Consider the following 15,084-nt stretch of genomic DNA (forward strand, 5'->3'; position numbering starts at 1 on the left):
CATACCTCATGGTCAGGCCCACATATATTCAGTAGCAAATATTATCACTGTTAATAGCGAATTCACGGCCACTCCCAACACAATGAGGATATGGTAATGGGCCCCACCTTAATGCATTTATTGTATATGCACAAGGTCTATCTGTTTTTTTAATTCATTTAATGGCATGATCTCAAAAAAATGAATCAAATCCAAATCTTAGGTGGATCATGTGAATCAATGGTGAGTTTATCAAGGTCATGAAGAGCTGGATGAAGGGAAAAGAAAACAAATATCGGCTTGATTTAAAACTTTTGCGGTCCATGATGAGTTTTAAGGAGTCATTTGCGGTCCATGATGAGTTTTAAGGAGTCATTTGGCACCATGAATTTGGGGGATTTGAGGGGATTTCAAATCCCCTTGTTGTTTGGCACCATTAAGTAAATGGGGATTTCAAATTCCAGAGGTTTCAAATCCCTTCAAAGAGGGGGTTTGAAATCCATGGTGAGAGCTTGGATTATATCTAAAATCCTTTCAAGAGTTGCATGTACGTCACCAAAATATTATTCTGTTGGGCACATGCCCCACTAATGATGTCCCAAAACAATTAGATTCTCAATTGCATGACTATAATTACTTTAGGGAGTGTTTCGCGTAGGGTATTAGATGGGATTAAGTGAGATAGAATTGCATTTGGTTAGCATTTGGAGATGATGGGAAATGTTGGGATTAGGTGGGATGGAATTGCGTTTAGTCCCATGGAATTCCATTTGGTCCCATATAGGATTTTTGAGGATTTTGAAATCCACTACACATGTGGGCCCCACATTGATGCACGCATTTATTGATGCTGTCCATCCATATACACCATTTACACATGTATGTATACAAGTGAACAACATCCATTGTGAATTTGGTCCATTAATTACAATTTCATGGTCCACCAAACATGATTTTGCTTAATCTGGTGTTTCCTTGGCAAAATATTTATCCCAAACATGGGATTGGATGGCTACAATACCATGGTATTTCTAGACATACAATCATTGTACAATAATGATGTTAATCCTATCTAATACAATTAAATACCATTCATGTTCAATACCATCTAATACAATTAAATTTTTGGGTTCATGCACTAATGTGATGGAAAAACGGATGGACGGAGCGGATGTACAATCCATACATCAATGTGGGCCCCACGGTCAGGGCCGCCCCATGTTAGGTGAGGCTTGGGCGTCACGTGACCTCTCTTCTAAACCCTACCTCTGCTGTGTTCAGGAGCTTTGGAGCTCAAACGACGGGATTAAAAAAAATCAAATTCCTCCTTCTACGTCCGTACGTCTATGAATCTCAAAAACTCACTTTTTGATTGATTGAATCTCTTCTCGATCTTGATAAAGGTATGTTCTTGCCCATTAACATATCTTTATTAGTTCTTCTTCATTTCGTATGAAGATTTATGATTTTTTTCCTTTTTAGGAAGTCGGTTCCTGTGCATATGTTGTAGGATAGGATTGTTCTACAAAAAATTTCTCTGTGGGATCTGTTGTCATATGTGTGTATGACATGTCAGTGGAGGTTTTTGGGTGGCTGTGTATTTTTGTCTATGGCGTGGCGTACGTGATGGTTGGATAGGCATGATTTTCTTAGATTTTACGGATATCCCATCCATCCAAGTGTCTTTAAACTGTTTGTCCTTTTTGGGTAATGATGGTCGCTTGATGACTGGATTGGGCCTAGCCATTCATCATTGGCCTGGGTCGGATGCCCTAAATTTTAAGTCTGAGACTGGTTCTCGGGCCAAGTTTAGGACCTGTTATGTGATATGGGGCTGTAATACCTATTCTTCCGCAATTGCATTCCGTTACGACTTGTGACCGTTAATAGTGGGCATTGAATGGAATCCACTCACCAAGTGTCTTTAAAGACATTTTTAAAAAATAAAAAATAAAAAAGTGTCTTTAAAGATGTTGAATGGTTTTAACTGAATGATGAGCAGTTTAAAGACACTTATGCTCTAACCGAAGCTATGACCCTTGATAGTGGAATTGCTAAACAGGATTCATGTACTGACCCCAATTAATTGGGATAAGGCTTAGATTATGATGATTTCTGTTGAGCCCTGGCTGAGCCTGAATCTGAGCCCAATTTTCTATGTAATCTGCATTTGGTTCTTGTAAGCTTGGTCTAAATTTCAGTCCTGAAAATTAAATGGACTGCACGGACATTGTCCTGCATGAGTTTAGCCGACCGACAGCTCTAACCTTGATTGAGGGATTTATATTGAATGTTTTGCAGCCTTTTTTTTTGGATACGTTAAAAGGACATCATGCAAATTATCTTACATACCAAATTTTAAAGCAAGAATAGTTTTACGTGAACATGTTAATCAATTTTAAATGTAAAATTTCAGGTTTGTGTGTAACATTTATGTTCATCTCCAAACTTTCACAAGTTGGGCTTTGGATGGTCAAGGAGTTAAAAATAGGTATGATCCCATGCTCCTAGATGCCTTTTCAATTCCTAATTCAAATCCTTTCTCTTCTCTGTTGATTCTATTGACTGTTTGTTGTTCTTGGAGTTGTCAAGTATGTTAGGTTACCCGCTGTGTTCTAAATTCAGGCAGTCTTATTACTTTACACTTTACTAGGATCAGTCCTCCACTTGCTCTGAATTGTATGAATAAACTGGTTAATTCCCTGTGGTTAAATTTATAAAATTTGCTTATTGGTTTGGACTCCTCAATCCTTAAATTTGTTATTAATTAAATGAATCAATCTACAAACTTACCAAATTAATTTAAAAATCAAGCAAACTGATGAGGAACAAAACCCAATGAATTGGATTCACCAATTACCCTATGAATAAAAAACTGGAATCTAGATCTGACTAAAGCATGACCTGGCAACTGTAGCGATACTAACATGTAAGTTCATGACATCTGATATTAGTCTGGTTCGTGCTGATGCAGTGAGATGGTCTCTGAAATATCAATCTATGCCTAAACATAGTGATTGCATGCACAGATGTTGGAGTGAGTCTCGATAGTGAGCTTGACTTTGGATGATCTGAAAATGACAAATCAGTGGGTGCCAAATTCAGTTAGCAAGTTGCAGCAAAGACCTTATCTTATTCGAATCAAAGACCTTATCCTATTTGACGATCCTCATGCATCGCTTCGCAAATCTGGTTCTTCGTGGACCGTGACCATGGCTCACTTGGTGGTGAACTCTGCAGTGAGTTTGGACCCTGATATATGGTGCTTGTCTTGGAGCCCATCAAGTGTATCTTTTATAACCTGATTTCACCGAAAATTGTGGCATAGGGTTAACATTTTGAGGTCAAAATATTTCGTTTCTTGGGATGACCTTTGTGAAGCATGCATCAGGGTGATTCATGAGTAATTTGCGGATTGTATAAATATTAGTTTTAGATTTCAGGGTGACTCATGACTCATGACTAATTCGCTGATTGGAATGTTAGTTTTTAGATTTTTGGAAGAATGTATAAGGGCCTGTTTGGGAGCGTGGATTTGGAACCCCCTGGATTCGCAACCCCCAGGATTGGAAACCCCCTGGATTGGCAATCCTCTCGGTGTGTTTGGTACCCTTGAGTGTGAATCAACTTTAATTCAAAAATACCTATACATGGTATATTCACGGGGGTTTGAATTTAATTACTAAATCAACTTTAATATCCCCAATTAGTGAGATATATAATTTTTGACACTATGGTTGTGATAAGCCCGCTAAAATATATGTTTTGCCTAAAAGTGATGAAATTCCAAGTCTCAGATGGACCGCAAGCACAAGATCATGTCTGAGTGACTAACCAACGATTTTTAATCGTTGATTGATATGGACAATGTTTGGACGGTGCTGGACAATATTTGGACGGTGCTGATCTACATGAACAATGTTTGGACGGTGCTGATCATCGTTAGTGGGCCATGTGCCCAGTAGAATGATAGTGTACAGTGACATACATTTATACCTGCAACTATTCAAATGATTTTAGGTGTAATCCAAGCTCTCACCTTGGATTACAAACCCCCTCAAAGAGGGGATTGGAAACCCCCTGGATTGGCAATCCTCAGTTGCTTTATGCTGCCAAACAACCATGGGGATTTGAAACCCCCTCTAATCCTTTCCAATCCCTTCCAATCCAAGGTGTGGAAGAATGTATAAATATGCCAAAGGTAAGGTTTCTGCACTTAGGAGGTGGGAAGGTCATTGGGTGTCTGCTATGGCTTGGTTAGTGGGGAGTATGTAGGAAGTCCTATGACTATCTCCATTTTAAGTTGGGGTTGCTAGCACTGTGTGATCCTTTGAGAATGCAGGTGCAGGTACTAGTGTTTAATTATATGCTTTTCCACTCCATGTAGAGGCGTGCATGTCTGCTTGGTAAAAGGCAGTCCTGGTTGTGGGTGCAGAACTATAGGTGTGCAATGACAAACGGAGTCTTGTACAACTTCTTTAGCTTTAGGAGGTCTTTTATACTGGGTCTGTTTATTGGCACTTTATTAGCTCAATCATTTTACAATCCATAGATTGTATCTTGACCAGCAGTTGGATCGAGGAGCATATGTTGAAGTCTTTTGATGAATGTATTCTGTGGTGAGACTTTTTAGAGATCTGGTGTAATCAATTCATATTTTTGCTTCTGCTTCTTTTTTTTTTTTCCTTCCTTTATTTATAAATCAGCAACACTAGCTTCTTTCCTTTTTCTTTTTCGAGAATTAACAGGAAAATTAATTCAAGAAAAAAGGAAGGGATCACATCAAGAAGGGAATGGGTTCCTGATTCCGCCAGCTTCATTTGATTGCTGAGAAAGTACAGCTAATACAAGAGGCAGATATTGCAGATAAGTAGAGGTCCAGAAAGTTACAATGGGAAACCAAATTCATAGAGTTCCACTGGGCAAACGTTTTCAGGTGGGCTACTGGTTGTCAAGAAATTTTGTTAGACCATGAGAAGCCAGCTCCAAATAGCTAGGACAAGGCTACGATGATGATAAAGGTCCCCAAACTCCTTTAGAATTGTTGTGATGTTGTCCTCCAGTACATCTGCCTCATGAAATACATGAATATATTGGTATTCCAAGAGTCTAATTTACAGTCTGTCGATAAAAGTCTTGTAATGTCTATGTGGGGTCATAGGGATATTGAGTATGTTGCCCTAGACTCTGTTGGGGCCTCAAGGGGCATCCTAGTGTGCTAGAATCCCTCCATTTGGTGTAAAGATTATTGTTGGGTCAGTGTCTTCTTAGTTAGTGAGGTTTTTCAGAAAATATCATAGAGCTTCATTTGGGTGTTTACAGGGGTTTACGGCTTGAATTGTCCCCCTCTTCGTTCTCTTTTTTGGGATGAGCTTTCCTCAGTCTCTGTAAGATGACCCCTCCCGTGGTGCGTGAGAGGGGGCTTCAATGTTGTCCAGTTGGCTCATAAGAAGCTACATGGGGTAGGGTTAATGCTTGCATATGGGGTTTTGTAGATTGGGTGCCGAAGCTAGTTTCATGGATATCCCCATGGAAGGAGTTAAGTATCCTGGTCCAATGGTCAAAATCAACCAGCTATGTTTCTCTTTTTTAGAATCCTGGTGTCGCCAGAATAGGCGGTAAAAATTCCCTTTGGTGTGGTAGTCTGGGCTTCCTAATCTTGCCTCTGAACGCTGTCTAGCCTCTTGGAGGTGGATGTCCTCAACTAGGGGCCCACCATTCAGATTTAAGTTAGCCTGGTTAGAAGTTGAGGGTTTTAAGTTATTGGTGTCGGATTGGTGGTCTTCCTTTGGTTGGGCAGGTTTCATGCTTTTTAAGAAATTGAAGCTTCAGAAAGCTAAGCTTGTAGTCTAGAATCACGAAGTGTTTGGTCGTAGAGAGTTGGAGATGGATTCCCTCCTAAACAACATCCAGGCTTTAGACATTAAAGAAGGGAGGGGGTTGCTTTTGGACGATGATCGCTCTTCCAGAGATGAGTTAACTTCCTGAGTACCAATCTAGGGTTAAAGAAGAGGAAATGAAATGATGTCAACATTCGCTGGTTATTTAGCTCAAAGAGGGTGACAAGCACACCAAATGCTTTCATGGCATTGCCAGAGCTAGAGCGAGGTCCAATTATATTTCCTCTTTTGATGGTAAAAGATTGGTTGATAAAGGCATCGTTTGCGATGTTATGGTGAATTTCTATCAGTACTTGCTGTCGGATGAGGGGTTTCTAAGATCTAATTTAGACAATCTTGCCTTTGAATCTTGTTTAGTTGAGGATGTTGTTTCTTTGGAAAGCCTTGGTCCTAGTCGAGGAGATCAAGGATGCAGTCTGGGACCTGGGCAGGTATAAAGTACTGAGTCCTGATGGGGATCTTATTAATTTTGACTTGGGATCTTATTAATTTTGACTTGCACATGCTATATTTGCATTGGGAGATCTCACCCCTAAATTGGGATGTACTTTCCTACCCTTATAACTAAGGTGGACGAAGTTGATAGTCTAAAGAATTTTAGGCCCATCAGTTTGATAACTAGTCCCTATAAGATTGTTGCTAAAATTCTTGGTTAGAGAATCAGAGGGGGTTCTCCATAAGGTTGTCTTGCCTTTCTAAAGTGCTTTTGTGACCGACATGCAAATCTTGGATAGTGCCTTGCTAGCTCATGAGACTTTGGATTCTACTATTAGGGCAGGAAGGTAGGGGGGTTATATGTAAGTTGGACGTAGAAAAAGCATCATGCTGATTGGTCCTCCTTAGATTATATGTTGGGCAGATTAGTTTTTGGTTTGAAATGGATTCAATCCTGCGTTTGTTTTGCCAAAAGTTTCAGTTATGAATTATGATTAATGGATCCCCTTTTGGCTTCTTTAAAGTCTCATGGGGCCTTTGACAAGGAGACCCCCTGTCTCTGTTCCTCTTTGTCATGGTTACGGTGGCCCAAAGTAAAATGCTTTCTAGAGGTCAAGATGAAGGTTTGTTCTATGGTTTTGGGGTGGCCAATTCTCTTGGTGTATTAACCATCTCCTATTCGCCAATAACACCATTCTGTTTTGTGAAGCTTTTTGAGTCTCAAGTGGCTAATATGAGGATTGCGATGAGGTGGTTTCAGGTTATTTTCGTCGATATTAATATCTAGCTTTATTTCCGGCCTTTTTTTAAAGCGATATTATTTCAAGTTATTTTTGGCCTTAATATTAATAGTTTATTGGAGTCAATATATATCAGGAAAAGGTTTCCCAGCTTGTGGAGGTCTTTGGCTGCAAGCCTGCCTCTTCTTTTTTTTCGATATATCTAGGCCTTCCCCCCTGTCTGGGCAAATCGGCTCTTCACTTGTGGTATAAAGTGGTAGAGAGAATGGAGAGAAAATTCTCCTTGGAAGAGTAAATTTCTATCCGGGGGGGGGTGGGGGGGAATCACTCTCATTAAAGCTTCTCTCTCCCATCTTCCTAACTACTTTCTTTTCAAGTGTCCCAAGTTTGTGTTGGCTTGGATCGACGGGCTGAGAAAAGATTTTTTTATGGGAGGGAGGGGTGAATGATTAGAAATTCATTTATTGAATCGGGTGAGGTGTGTATACCTATCGGGGAGGGTGGGCATGTATCAGATAATTGGAAGTTGTTAATTGGGACTTGTGTGTTTGAAATAGTAGCGTAGAGGACTAGTCTTTTGGAGGAAAGTTATTACAACCAAGTATGGGTCCTCCCTTATGGGGTGGTGGATTTGGGAATCATCCCTATACAGGGCCTCCTTTATTTGGAAATCTGTCGCTTCAGTGGTCCTTTGCTGACTGGAGATTTGAGATAGGTTTTAGGACTTGTGTTGTTTCTTTGCCTAGGATTTTGGGGGAATTTGGCTTCCCCCTAGTCATAGGGACTTTGTAATCTTAGTGGTTCCCCGCTTGGGGTTTGCTTTGCATATTAGGGAGTGGGCTTCCCATGGTTTAGTGCAGTTCTCTCTCTCTCTCTCTTCATTTTCTTCTTGTTGTTTTATTTTCTTTTTGCCCATTGGCCCTAATAAAAGCGCTTCATCTTTAAAAAAGTAAAAAGAAAAAATCTATATTTAACCAGATTGTTCAATTGATATGTTTACATCCGCAAGACCCAAATTTGTACTTGAAGTGCAAGATATAGAGTAGTGCTTTACAAGTTGCCATCTGCCATAAGATGACCCTTTAAAGCAGAAACAAATTATTTCAGTCCCCTAAATAATGAGCTATCCTTGGAAGTCTCATCAGAAACCTTCAAAGTTTAGACCAATTGGTCCATAGAATGCAAGTTTTTATTTTATTATTATTATTATTATTTTTTTATTTTTATAAACTCTCCTATGTCGTTGAAAGAAATGCCACCAACACCGGCCAACCCTTCTTTTTAGCTTTCCCCTTTGCTACCTTGAAGTATGCATCTTGCATGCATGTTCTTGGAGGGAAGTGTTGTGAATTTTTAGTCATGCTCAGTGTTCGAAATATCGGTATCGTATTACGTAACGCATCCTTGGGATATAGATACATATCGGTTATCGCATGGGATATGTCGTTTGTATCGGGTAATTTGTCGCAATTTTTTGGGAAACATTGGGAAAATGGTTGAATTTTTTAATGAAACTTCAGAGATTGTTAAAAAAGACCTTAATACAATCTTTTAAATTATAACATCTCAAAAAAGAAGTGCACATGGTAGGTTTCCCTCATATGGGGTCCTATGCTATGCGTTATCTGATTGGACTAATGCAACTATATTCAAGTTGATTGCATAACATTTAGAGTGTGTGTGTTAATTATCTCATCAAACACTCCTAAATACTTTGAAATTAGTCTCAATTGATAGTTGGTTGAAGGGAAATCTCGAAAAAAATTAATATTTTAATAATTTTTGATTAAAAATGATTTTTATTCTTATTCTCCGAAAATTGACAAGGACTTAACAAATCAATAGATCAACCCTCATACATGGTTGATTTCATGTTTGGAGTGCAACATTGCAAGCAATTTGAGAGAAATTGGGGAAATTTTGAATTTTCTCCAAAGCCAACCACCTACACTCAAATTTCTAAATTAGAGTGTATTTGATGATTATTTCAACAAATACTCTTAAATACTTTGAAATTAGTCTCAATTGATAGCTGGTTGAAGGAAAATTTTGAAAAAAATATGGAAAACATGATGAACCAATGGATATCAAAATCAAAGCTCCAACTCCATGATTTTTCATGCAAAACACGAAGAACCAATGGATTTGTAACCATTTGACACTGATTTAACATAAGTTCAACAACTAAAAAAATGTATTGGAAATTGAAAATGCTCACTGGATCAAACATGTGGGATATATCGTCTCTACCTGTGTGTTTTGAATCGCATAGGTGGGATACAAGATATATCGGCCGATATTGTTGATATTTAAAACATTGGTCATGATAAGTACCAAATTGGAGGCTTTTGTGGTCTGGAAAGCGGTGGCGGCTATTGAGCACCTAGTTCGAAGGGGCATATCCTTCTCAATGGGCAATGGAACCCGTACTTGTTTTTGGGTAGATATGTGGTGTGGCGATCAAGAGTTGCAGACTAGCTTTCCTAGTCTTGCACGTTTGGCTCCCGATCAATTTGTCTCCATGGCAGATTGTTTTTCGATCATGCAGGACTCAGTAGTGTGGGCGCCTCCTTGTTGCAAGAATTTATTAGACTTAGAAATGGAGGGCCTTACTTGTCTTCTTGAGGTTCTTAGGCATGCCAAGGTAGAGATGCAAGTGGAAGACTCTATGGTGTGGGCGAGAATTACTTCCGGCATATTTTCAGTGAAGTATGTTTGGTGTAGTAACGGAACCAGGGAAGTGTTCCTTCTGGCATCCCTTTCATCATTGGTCTTATGGGGCCCCTCCTCAGGTGGCGGTTTTCGTGAGGCTAGTTTGTCGAAAGAGAATCCAGACTATTGATAATCTGCAAAGAAGAGCGATGATTCTTCCCAATATTTGTTGCATGTGTATGGTGAACAATGTGAATATCAACCACCTTCTTATCCATTGCCCTTTTGCTGGTAAGGTGTGGAGCCATTTTTTGTCGCTATTCCACATCTTTTGGGTGATGCCGGAGTCGGGGGATCAGCTTCTTTGGGCATGGCGGAGAGGAGGGGTGGGGAACATTGGAAAAGCTAGGTAGAGGCTTCTTATTATGGCGATGTTTTGGGTTATCTGGGGAGTGAGGAACGGGTGCTGTTTTAGAAATATTCAGGCTAGTGCCGCGGAGGTTGTTAGAAAATTTTCTGGCTATTTGAAGTGGTGGGCATGATTTTTGGCTCCTTTGGGTGTTGTATTCTTTGCTCATTTTCTCGAGCCTTCTTAATAAAAATTATCATTTCTCAAAAAAAATAAAAAATAAAAATGGTGGCAGGTAACAATAACATACTGCACAAAGCAACTAAATAGCTAGGACAAGGTTATGATGGTGATGGTGATATGTTTATGCATATGATATATTTTCTCTCATCCGTTTCCTTTGATACTGAAATTACTCTTTTGGCAGGTCGAGTCATTTCCATCTCTAGAACGGGATACGTGCAAAGACCTTCCAGTCATTATCTCCAGTCTCCGGTTAGTCATATTCTTTTTTAAAGCACAAAGATAATCTGTTTCTTTCAGCAAATCATATCTTTCCTCCAGAGTTTTGCACCCGATGATCCAAACCACTGCCTGAGCTGACACAAAACCACAAAACAAGACAGCCCCAAAAGGAGGCGTGCGCAAGACAATCTTACAAGAAAAACAGCAACAGGATGCAGCAAGATAGTGCAGCAAACAGCTACAGATAGAAACAGAAAGAAAAATAAGCTGCCATCTATGACAACAGTGCATTTCTAGTAGCACCAGCCTTTGCAAGATCATCCACCTCAAAGTTCACTTCTCTTGGGACTAATGAAAAGGAAACCTTCCTGGCCCCTGCCAATACACAAATCTTGCACTTTATTCAATAATGTCTGCCACTTCCACAAGAATGATCTGCCTGTAGCCCAAGCAATTGTATTGCTAGAATCGCCTTCAATCATGACAGGCTGAAGAGACTTCAAAAAAGATCTTTCAAGCTTGAAGCACCGGTACCTCTGCATAATTTGAGTCTTTGATTCCTACGGGCCCTGAAAATTCCTCGATCACACTACTGTAGCTGTTCCTGGAAGTACCCAGCTGGACCTGGATTTTTTATAACAACTCCCCCCCACCCCCGTTCTTAAGCTAATGAGTTAGTGATGGTGCTGGATTCCCTCTATTTTCAGGCTTAAATTATCTTTTGATTAGATGCGTCTTGATTTATGAGATCTTCTTAATTGTTTGTTTTTTTTTTAATCTCCTAGAGGTTTTTTTTTGGGGGATTGTTTATGAAAATAAAATAGCCATTATTTTTCCTCGATAAGAGCTAAATCATGTGAATTTTCAGTTTCAGAAGTATTCTTTTTCTACCACAGCTGCTGATAAGGCTCGTGAGGCAGAGAATGAGAAGAAAGAAAAGTAAGTGTTTTTCACACACTCCACCAGGTGATTGTAAGAGCTTATGCCTTTCATTTGTTTTCATTTTGTTTATATTGAAAGCATGGAGTTGGCTATAGTTTTTAATAGCAACACATCCATTTGAGTTTGAGCCCTGGGAATGGACATCACACCTCGGGTTTGCAAGTTTATTTGCTGGAACACATGCCAGTGCAGATTCGTAAGATCGAATTAGGCAGCCTTCCTGTGTATCTGTCCTGTCCCAAAAGTCAGGCAGGTCCATCCATCAGCTGGGCTGCTTGTTTAGAATCAATGGAAGGTAAGCAAATTTCCAGCTGTCCGCATTCAATGTAGACGTGTGGCCCGCCTGATGGGCATCACTTGATTTTAGGGCCAGATCTTTTGCAGGAAGGGCCTGCCAGATGAGTGTCTTTGGAATTCACACATTTGGGCATGTTGGTACATGTGTCTGCTAGTGCAATTGTTTTTTTCAGTTTGAATTCTTCTCAGGGTTGGGTTAATAGTTATCAAGTTTTTTAGTGTGAATCTCGAATGCCAGGGCAATCACCCATGAGCAAACAAGCAATGGTGTTATGTTTATATTGGAAAGCTTTTCAACTGCCGGGGCAATTGCCAATGAGCAAATAAGGAACAGCATATGTTATTTTGGAAATCTTTCCATAATTTAGTTTTGGTACCCTTTCAGAATATCTGTGACGTTTGTTGACAAGGATGGAGAGGAGAAGCATATCAAGGTCCCTGTTGGAATGTCAATGTTAGAAGCAGCACATGAAAATGATATAGAACTCGAAGGTACATATTCGGGCATGCTTTCTCATAATTCAGTCTTCAAACCTTCCATGAACAAGGCTCTCTCTCTCTCTCTCTCTCTCTCTCTCAAGAGAAATTTCATTTAAGAAGTTGCTTGGACAATCTATTCAGATTTTGTATATTTAAAACCAAGTATATCTAAAATGCCATTTTGTAGGGAACCCGGAAACTCATCTTTTTTTTTTCCTCGATTTTGAAAAAGCAATAAAACGAGTTGATTACTGGCTAGGTCAACTGTTAAGAAATGCATTTTCTTTTATGTTTTTATTTCATATGTTATTGCACAACTAGCAACTTGGCTTGTTGATTTTCTCTAAGAATAGGCCAAGCAGTACCTAATTGGGGATTGGCGGTACTGAGTTGATTTTGGTTTCTTAAAGTTTGGATTAAATCACTCAGCAGTAGTGTTTAAAAACTCAATCTAGTAGTCAAAGAAATCTTATCTTGATTTGATCGAGAATCCTGGTTCAAGTTGCTAGGATTGAGCAGCTAGCAATGCTTGTAGGTTAACTTAAGGTACACCCATCAAATGTGCCAATATGTCAATTGTGTATGGCATCTGGGCTTTGCAGAGGTGGGGCCTCACCATTAAATCAGCTGGGCCAATAATCAGGCAGCTACACGTATATCTTGAATCAGACTGTCGTAAGGTCAGATTCAAACCGTCCACTGTTTTCATGCACAGTGACTGTCTGATGATTGGATCTGCCTGATTTTCACACCTGGTGATGTCCATGGTGGAGCCCACCTTCTGCATGGCCCCTTCATTGTACACTCAACTCGTAGGCACGTGACAGGTTATATTTTTAAACTACCTACAACCAGCAGTAGGTGATCTGTATTCTTCTCTTCAAAGCATAATAAATCTCAATCCGTTACTCAAGAGTAGGAATGTAATGAAGCGCTAGAATGCACCGAGACATTGATGAACTGTCTGATGTGATTACAGGAGCTTGTGAAGGCTCACTTGCATGTTCGACATGTCACGTGATTGTGATGGTACGTACCTGGCTTTCTTGTTGCATGGCATATAGGATGGAGGCAGTGTATAATGTTCAGCCATGCATTTGCTAGGCCCAATAATCTGTAGGTGTAGGACCTTCCTTTTGGTGATCCAAATTGTTCATATGGTGGACCCTCGTAGATGGAGATACCCCAGAAACCTCCCCGTGGGATGATCCTAACTGCCTGATTGGGCAGTGTGGTTCATTCATAGTGAATATCCATTTTTTCAATGGCAGATATAGTAGGACATGGCCCATCCCATATAGGTCCACCACATCAATGGCTTAGCTTACCATATATTGGGCCTCAATTCTTTAGGATGTTGCTTTTAGCAGTACTGAGATATGGTGGCATTTTATAACACAAGCTGACTGTTGAACTTCCTGCTGTAGGATGTGGCTTTCTACAACAAGCTAGAAGATCCTACTGATGAGGAAAATGACATGTTGGACCTTGCTTTTGGGCTTACGGAAACGTGGGTCCCTCTGCAACCAAAATTGATTTCTCATTTCTAATTAAAAACCAGTTCTGAGTTTTTGTTCATGGGCCATTTGCAGGTCTCGTCTGGGCTGCCAAGTGATTGCGAAGCCTGAGCTCGATGGGATTCGATTGGCGCTGCCAGCTGCTACGAGGAACTTTGCAGTGGATGGTTATGTGCCCAAACCGCACTGAATATTTTGCATCTTGGAAGCCTTCGGTGATACCCAGCTTCTTTTCAGTGTGAAGCATGCAACCATTTCAGTTTTGTGGTCTCTCCTCTCTCTAGAATATTTGGTTACCAATGCATCCCCATGCAACGGAAATTTAGAATGGTTGTCCATTGTTGTTACATTAGTGACTTCTTGAGCTTTTCTGAGCTCCATCTCACATAAGCATGGTGGAATTTTTACCTTCCTCTTTGATGGGTTGAATGGCCCATTTGATCCCGACTGTTGATTGCGTTCCGCTGCGGATGGTGGACATGGTTCCAACTAGGGGTGTACATGAACCAAGTTAGCTTGGTTAGCTCACTCGACTTGACTCGAAAAAGCTCGATTCGACTTGGTTCGAAACTGAGTTCGAGCCAAGTCAAGCTGTTTTTTTGAGCTCGAAGAAATTTCGAGCAGAGTTCGAGCTTGCCCGGGCTCGGCTCGACTCGGATCGAACCCCAACTCGGATCGAACCAATTTAGCGAAGTGTTTGATGAAATGACTCAACAAGGTGTCGGCTGGTGGCGAGGAAGGTATAGATATGAAACAAATACCCTTTTATCTTGATTTTTATGTTGTCTACTGAGTGTTTGGTGAAATACTTGTAAACCGATGCTGTTGTTGTATATTCCGTGAGAAATTGAAGGTGCACTCCATGTGTTAGAGAAAATGCCGCCAAGGCTCAATCTTGGCTCGAACTGGCCTGAGCTGCCAACCGAACCGAGCCGAGCTGGCCAGTCAGGCTCGAGGACCGAGCCGAGCCGAGTTCAAGCTGGGGTCAGCTAGTGGCCAAGCCGAGCTGTGCCAAGCTCAGCTCGGCTCGGTTTGACCCGTGAACACATATAGTTCCAACAAACATTATTGGCTGTCTTCTTTGTTGAATGTGAACATTTTTTTAAAAACTTAATCGTGTATTTTCAGGCAATTGGTGCAAGGGTTGGAATTTATTGACCTATATAAAGAAGATTTTAGGAAATGGTCGTTCCAGGATGGGCCCATCGGATCAAACAATCTGGATCGTTGAACCAATTAGCTCCACCTTGTATGGTCTCAAAATGACTATCTTTCTGCTGCACCCATAGGGTAATTAAAATCTGGAGTGATGAAAACTGCAGAAAGAA

The 15,084-nt window shown here is 40.3% G+C and overlaps 1 protein-coding gene across 1 annotated transcript; it reads left to right on the plus strand.

Moving 5' to 3' along the window:
• The first annotated feature begins 1,226 nt into the window (after positions 1 to 1,226).
• On the plus strand, positions 1,227 to 14,146 carry LOC131242963 (uncharacterized). Its single transcript, XM_058241974.1, has 8 exons — positions 1,227 to 1,382; positions 2,396 to 2,470; positions 10,483 to 10,550; positions 11,389 to 11,459; positions 12,145 to 12,251; positions 13,219 to 13,268; positions 13,667 to 13,749; positions 13,832 to 14,146. The coding sequence occupies exons 2-8, from the start codon at positions 2,413 to 2,415 to the stop codon at positions 13,944 to 13,946; spliced, it is 552 nt and encodes a 183-aa protein (XP_058097957.1). The 5' UTR covers positions 1,227 to 1,382; positions 2,396 to 2,412; the 3' UTR covers positions 13,947 to 14,146.
• Positions 14,147 to 15,084: the final 938 nt, after the last annotated feature.

This window comes from Magnolia sinica, chromosome 4 (genome assembly GCF_029962835.1).
Source record: "Magnolia sinica isolate HGM2019 chromosome 4, MsV1, whole genome shotgun sequence".
Classification (NCBI taxonomy): domain Eukaryota; kingdom Viridiplantae; phylum Streptophyta; class Magnoliopsida; order Magnoliales; family Magnoliaceae; genus Magnolia; species Magnolia sinica.

What these genes read in the sequence shown, in the direction of transcription:
- LOC131242963 (XM_058241974.1), top strand. Translation starts at nt 2,413, where the DNA reads ATGTTCATCTCCAAACTTTCACAAGTTGGGCTTTGGATGGTCAAGGAG. An exon ending in GTCATTATCTCCAGTCTCCG is followed by an intron (nt 10,551 to 11,388) that starts GTTAGTCATATT and finishes GTGAATTTTCAG; the next exon opens with TTTCAGAAGTATTCTTTTTC. An exon ending in AAATGATATAGAACTCGAAG is followed by an intron (nt 12,252 to 13,218) that starts GTACATATTCGG and finishes ATGTGATTACAG; the next exon opens with GAGCTTGTGAAGGCTCACTT.